The following is a 7,454-nucleotide window of genomic DNA, read 5'->3' as shown; positions in this document are numbered from 1 at the left end:
CAGCACTGATGTGAAGGTGAAACACCCAACTGCACCTGAAGCAGTTTCTAAAAACATTTTGCTACAACATTTCATTGCAAATAAAGTTTATTACGCTGAATGATATCGTATCACCCCTGAAAACTGTCACTGACTATTGTCCTCGAACCCAACCAGTGGCCCTGCGGTGCTTCTTCTGTGGCCCCCAGGCCCCAGCATCCAATAGTTGGAGCATTAATGCGTGAAGGTGCTGTAATGACAGTGACCTCCAACAGTCTCCTGCAATACAACTCCAGCCATCACCTGTAGCATGTCCCAGCCTCTGACCATCTACTATAACATACATATGTTATTCTAGACCTGGTGATGTCATCACTGGAGTGTCAGTCTGGGGGAGGGGGTGCTACCAGGCAGAATGACCAAGGTAATGCCCACATAGGATGCTGAGCCTCCATGATTGGCAGAACTGAGATCCAATGAATGAAAGGGGCGGGGCCAGGGACAGTCAAATCGCTAGATGACGCTGGATGTCCTCCAGCCAGGAACTGAGGCGGGCTCTATCTGACTTGCTGCAGCTTCTAACGCACATTGTGAGACGCTCCCAGTGTGCAGAGACATCAGAGGAAGAGGGGAGGAGCCGGGACCACTGTGCAAGACTGAAGGAAAGGTCAAATAGAAGACTGAAGGGAAGGACGGAGGTCAAATAGAAGACTGAAGGGGAGGACGGAGGTCAGAGAGAAGACTGAAGGGAAGGACGGAGGTCAGATAGAAGACTGAAGGGAAGGACGGAGGTCAGATAGAAGACTGAAGGGAGGACGGAGGTCAGATAGAAGACTGAAGGGGAGGGACGGAGGTCAGATAGAAGACTGAAGGGAAGGACGGAGGTCAGATAGAAGACTGAAGGGGAGTACGGAGGTCAGATAGAAGACTGAAGGGAAGGACGGAGGTCAGATAGAAGACTGAAGGGAAGGACGGAGGTCAGATAGAAGACTGGAGGGAAGGAGGGAGGTCAGATAGAAGACTGAAGGAAAGGATGGAGGTCAGATAGAAGACTGAAGGGAAGGAGGGAGGTCAGATAGAAGACTGAAGGGGAGGACGGAGGTCAGATAGAAGACTGAAGGAAAGGACGGAAATCAGATTGAATTACAAGCAATTGGAATAGAGAGATCCCTCGCACATGTATACACCACAAGCTGCCGATTGATTAATCTGCGATTTCTCCACATAATGGATCAGTATCTGCCATCAGTTCTCTGATATTTAGCACGGACTCTACATACGATCAATACATTGATACTTAGCCGATCGATGCGTCTCGGTCAGAAATGATTCTTTTCTTGGAATTCGATCTGTTTGGTCGCATTGATTGATGGAGCAATCGATCACATTGATATGTGCACTGCCATGATAATCCTCAACCAAACGCCTATCCCCCCCCCGCCCCTCCACACCAACGCACATGTGGAAATGTTTGATGACAGAGCGCAGTGCCGCATGTGTTATAAATGCGTTCTCGGAATATTCCGGACACATTGTAAGCTTGATACATTGTTTCCTTTATTTTTGCGGAAAAATCACTTTTATTGATTATTAATAATCATAAAACCCGGCGTGAACCAGCTGCTGACGGACGCTCTGCAAGTCCACAACGTTGTCATAACACCCAATCATACAGTTACTACGGAGTCCGCATATATATTTGTAAGCCCTGATGAAGGGGGCGGAGCCACATCCCCTGAAACGCGTTGTCTTTGTAAACAGTTTGTCACTGGAATGAACTTGTATCTGTGATTGCGGAAATCCTTCAATGTGTAGAAGCTGCCGGAGCTACGTTCAGATTCTCTACATTTACACCCCCAGCACACACAGGATACAAATAACTTAATAAAATTAATCTATAAAAGGGTTTCATCACTATGAATCTACCTTCCTAGGTAATAAAAACCTAACAGAGGCTCTAACCCCTCCCCCGATCTATCCAGGAGTGTGTGACACAGGGCCAGGTTGGTACTCACACATTGGTGGTGAAGACGCCATAGATGAGGTCCTGCTCCTGGAGGAGGAAGGTGCTCTGCAGCTCGTTGTAGTAGAAGGGGATCTCCCCCGAGCGCGAGCAGTTCAGCCTCGCCTTCATGAACGTCGTCCAGGTGTCCTCCAGCAGAAAGCGCCCCCCGAAGTCGTTCTTACAGACCCTCGCCACCCGCGAGTACACCGTCTTGCCGCAGTCGTGCTCCACCGCGTTCTCCCGGAAGAAGAAGTAGGTGAAGAGGCCGATGTCGTAGGCGGCCACAAAGTTGGGTTCTGAAAGAAATGGGCAATGAGTTAAAGGGAGAACAAAACGTGAGGGGAACTCTTCCAATGGGGGCACCTGTCCAAGTGACATCTAAGAGGGGAGTCACCCTCATTTTGGGGAGATGTCTTCTCACTACTTATTGGAACTCTGGGACAGGTGAAGGGAAATTTCTCTAACAAGACGTAGACAAAACATATACTGTAACCCTTTCCTACTTTAACCAAAACATTTTTGGACAGCAGGGTGTGCTATACAAGCCCCAAAAAACTTGAGTGAGTAGAATGCCCTGTCCTCCTGCCCTGCTGCCATTCCCCTCCTAACAATTGCCAGCTGTCAAAAAAATGGACCATCTGATTCAGTGTTTATAATCATTGATCAGAGGGAGATAGAGAGATACAAAGTAACATTGTTTATAAACATTGATCAGAGGGAGATAGAGAGATACAAAGTAACATTGTATATAAACATTGATCAGAGGGAGATAGAGAGATACAAAGTAACATTGTTTATAAACATTGATCAGGTAAGTGGTCCATAAGGGGTGAACAGGGGGGAGAGGTGAAGGGTTATTTGTGTCATTGAAGCTTACTTGGGCATTCTGGGACAGCTGAATGCAAATTAAATGCCACACAGAATACATGACGAGATCGGGGTCTTTCTATCCTGCAGCATAATTTGTTTTCATCAAGAACTCTTTCAACGCTTTACAACTTCTATTGTTTTTCGAACCATGAAGGTGTGAATCGGCTCATAATTGGCGTATCTGTTGAGTGTCTCTAGTATTTGGGGCTCAGAGAGTCATTACTGACCTTTGTTCCCGGAACACTCACACTCCTGAATTTTGAATAAAGTTATTGTGGCATCCACAGGTTTGCATTGGGGGTGACAGGTACACTTTAATCAGTAAGCTCACCATTCAGCCACTTGGAGTTGTACTGCGCGGTGCGGAGCGGAGGGATACTCCCCAGGCTGCGATAGATGGCCGGGTCCCGGCCGGAGAAGTCGATGACGGTGGCTGCGTACAGCTCGCCCCTTGATGTGATGACGGCGGTGGAGTTGTGGCGTGGGTCATACGGGCAGCGGGCTACACCGTTTATCTTCTCAATCACCCGGCTGATGTTCCCCACCTGAAATACAGCACAAAATACAGACCGCTGGACAATCCAAATCACAGAACACTGCTCCTCCCATCACTCACAAAGACAGTTGCTGTACATACATGTTACAATCCGATTGTACAACCTCCTTTAAGTCCGCCAACAAGCATGCAATGCAGGAAAATTTCATTCCATTGTGTTCTGGAACCGCTCACATTTAATTTTGCCTTCCTTGGTCCCCCCTCATCAACATGCTAATGATATCTTTAAATAAAACCTTTCCGTTTTCCTTACATATCTTCTTTTACACCCATTGATGCCATCACTGGGTCTCTGTGCTTTCATATTTAATGCAATAACATAATGGATGGTCACAGCACCCTGCCCCCCAATATCATCTCAAAAACCCTCAGCCCTGATGCAAGCAGTGGGCAGGTACTTGGGTGGAGTCATGCAAATGCTTTGATGGGTGGGTGTCAGTCTGGAGGAGTGGGCGTTCCTAGGCAGGCTGTATTTGCATACAAACCACCCACATGCGATACTGAACTTCCATGATTGAAAGAACTGAAATCCAATGAATGAAAGGGGCGGGGTCAGGGGCAGTCAGGCTGGGGATGAAAGAGCTAGAGGTGGCTGGTAAGGAAATGAGGGGGGGCTCTATAGGTCTTGCCATTGGAGACCTTTCCTACAATAGTAAAAATGGTGGTGCCTTTGAGTGCCGCCTGCAAAGCTCTCCTTCTATAGGCTGCTCGTAGTGATTGCAGAAGGGGATTATGATTTTGGGTACCGTTGCCAAGGTTGTAAAAAAAAAGACTAAAAAGAAACACCCAAAACGTTTTTTGTCAGTAACAGGAAGTCACATCAAGTTGCTGATTGGGAAGAGAGTGATAGAGGAAGTAAAAATATGATGGATGATTAGTGATGGATATTGGAAGTGGGTGAAAGTTGTAGTTATTAGAGCTAGAAATAATGATTAAATAATGTGAAACTAATGTTTATGAATGTTTGTATAACTGTACTTTTGTGGAAACAAAACAATAAAATATATATAATATATTAAACAAAAAAAAAAAATCAAGTTGCTGACTGAATGATAAAACATTCACTTTTCTAACATGTAGGCCCCGTTCACACTGAGCGATTTATCGCGCGGTAATTCCCGCGATATCGCTCTCCAATGCTTGGCAATGGGGCAAAGGGTGCTGCTGTCGCGGGTCGTGTGTCGCTACAGCAGGACCCTTTTTGGAGCGGATTTTGCCGCGATTCAATGCTTTTCAATGCAAGCATTTGCGCGATATCGCGCAAAATGCAAATCGCGCGCGTTTGCGAATCGCCAAGTGTGAATGGGGCCTAAATGTTTTATACTTTGTATCAATTTTTCATAAAACTGCTTTAGATTTGTAAAACTTTCCCTTGGACTCTTCCTCTCCCCGAGCAGCTCTCGTGTTCTGTAAACGAGCTGCAGTTCCTCTTGTGCCAAGAGAGCCGAAGAATGTGCGGATCGCTGCAATCTCACTTCACGCTATCTGGCTGGCGCGAACACAAGAACCATCGCTCAGGTGGTGCAACGCCCCTAAAGTGACCCCTTAGTGCCCGGAGCGGGTCCGCACCTCCAACACAAAGATCCGCCAACTCCCCCCCCACAAAGGATTTTATATCCCTTTATATGGAAAGGCAGCCCCCCCCTCCCTCCCCCCAATGACGATACAGAATATTCTTATCGGCGATCTGTTTATGCTGCGCGGGGAGGGACGGAGCGAGATGAACATTTAAATGGAAGCAGCTGTTGTGTCAAGAAAATTCGCAGGAGACCCTCGCACAGAGTTCTCCGCGTTCCGAGCGGCTCGAGAACGTTCAAAAGACACAGAAAGGTTCCGGCAGAACAAAAAGTCCCCCATCACCTCGGCTCATCGCTCGCCCCGACCTCTCCTCTGACATCATATCGAAGGTTAATCCAGACGCTGCATTACATGGGGATTAATCCCAGAGTGGCAGCAACTGCAGGAAAAGACTATTAACCTCCCAGGAAAGTCTGAGAACTGCGAAGGAGAAACATTGCCAGGAAACACGAGTATCCAAACAGCGCTGAGATCATACCCAGAACATATACTGCCAGGCCGATCCCCCCTCCCCCAGCCCTTTATGTATAACCAATGGGGGGAAATCATCATAAAAAAGACAAAAATACATTCTGTACGTTGTATAAAATATAATTTTCTCTGTGAATGTCTCTCAATGGTAGAAATACCGCCACTGACTCCTGAAGGAGCAGAGTGATAGAACCGCGTCAAGAAGGTCACCCCCATTCTACCACCGACATCTATCAACTGAACGGTGAACATCTCGGAGTACTTTGTAACAAACTAATGTAGATACATTATATCAGGGGTGACTGCAAGGAAGGAAATACATTATATTGCCAAAAGTATTGGGCCCCTCCAAATGATTGGATTCAGGTGTTCCGTGACATTTCGTGTCTGGGTTTGGCGGTTGCCAGGAGAACGGTACTTGCCTGACTGCATTGTGCCAAGTGTAAAGTTTGGTGGGGGGGGGGGGGTTTGTGGACGCCTTCCCAGAAGAGGCGGAGCTGTTATAGCGGCAAAGGGCGGAGCCAACCCAATACTGAACCCTACGGACTAAGACTAGGATGCCATTAGAGTTCAAGGCGTCCCAATACTTTTGGTAATATAGTGTATATGATACACATTGTAATTAATCTTCTGACCTTGAAACGTATTTATTTGTAGATGTTTTATATATAAGCTGATGATGAATAAAATGGATATGATATGTATCGGTTTCTATGTGTATGTGGCCCTCATCCTGTTTCTTCTAATCATTTATTTCCTATACAGGATTGGGCCCCCCTACGCTGTGTGTGGAAGGAATACTGCAGAACAATGTACGGGATGGTACAATGATTCTGCCCTACAATGGCGCACACACGTAACATGGGAATTGCGCAGTACCTGGCGACTCGTGCAGACCGGTGAAAAGGCGTTGGTCCCGCAGGTGAACACTCTCTTCCCCGTCACAATCAGGACTCGTACGTAGTTCTGACATTCCTCCTGCAACAAAAGACACAGAGTGCAATGGTCAGAGAAACGACGCCAATCACACCAAGACATTCAATGGAATCAGAGGACGGGATCGAGTTCTCAGTCTGTACGCATACGCCCCCACACATGTCCCAATACAGAGCAACGGGGGCAGGGCGACATTTCTGCAGAACATTTCCACCTCTTATCATTGAGAAGTCATCCTTGAGCTCCAGTCAGTGACTTTGCCTAGCCTGAGATGATGTCATCAGTCTGCTGCAGGCAGGAGGAAGCATTTCCCCAGTCCCCCCCCCCCCCACAGTGATCAGTCTGCTGCAGGCAGGAGGAAGCATTTCCCCAGTCCCCCCCCCCCCCACAGTGATCAGTCTGCTGCAGGCAGGAGGAAGCATTTCCCCAGTCCCCCCCCCCCCCACAGTGATCAGTCTGCTGCAGGCAGGAGGAAGCATTTCCCCAGTCCCCCCCCCCCCCACAGTGATCAGTCTGCTGCAGGCAGGAGGAAGCATTTCCTCAGTCTCCCCTCCCCCAGTAAAGCATTCACGCTCCAGGCAGTGATTACGGCTCCACCATTGATGAATGTGATCACATAGCCCCTTGTGCATTTTACAATGAATCAGTAGGCCGGATGTTTGCTCCCTGGGAGGACAGGTACTCTTTTTTTTGTTCAGTATCCCCAGATATAAGATATATCATACAGGAGTGACATCACCGGCGTGTCATTCTCGGTTTGCACACAGATGGGTTCCTGGGGGGTGCACGATATTAATATTAGTGGCGCGCACTCCGCTACAAAGATGCCGCGAGCTGGCATTGTTCATTGTTATCACGCCGCCTCCCCTATGAATTCCTGGCGGCGCGTTTCTTTTGGGGGGGTTGATACACCGACTCCGTTTAGAAAACAGCAATTCAGATCGACTTTTCTTTACACGCGAACGCCTCTGTGACCCGGAAGAACAAAAACGCGTCTTGTTGCCCTACGGAGGGGAGATAAAAACCTCACCCAGCGGCTTTGTTTCATTCCCCGTCATT

The 7,454-nt window shown here is 47.8% G+C and overlaps 1 protein-coding gene across 1 annotated transcript in view; it reads right to left on the bottom strand.

The window, feature by feature from the left end:
* SEMA5B (semaphorin 5B) overlaps positions 1-7,454 on the bottom strand; it is a 297,119-nt gene that overhangs the window by 85,571 nt on the left and 204,094 nt on the right. Inside the window, exons 7-9 of the mRNA XM_018558083.1 lie at positions 6,339-6,437; positions 3,186-3,399; positions 1,995-2,280 (exon numbers count right to left, since the gene is read on the bottom strand). Coding sequence (XP_018413585.1) covers positions 1,995-2,280; positions 3,186-3,399; positions 6,339-6,437 — 599 coding nt within the window. The remainder of the gene's footprint in view (positions 1-1,994; positions 2,281-3,185; positions 3,400-6,338; positions 6,438-7,454) is intronic.

Source organism: Nanorana parkeri, unplaced genomic scaffold, assembly GCF_000935625.1.
Source record: "Nanorana parkeri isolate BGI_ZX_2015 unplaced genomic scaffold, ASM93562v1 scaffold320, whole genome shotgun sequence".
Classification (NCBI taxonomy): Eukaryota; Metazoa; Chordata; class Amphibia; order Anura; family Dicroglossidae; genus Nanorana; species Nanorana parkeri.
The sequence above is the reverse complement of the archived record's forward strand: the minus strand, read 5'-3'. Positions and strand labels throughout refer to the sequence as shown.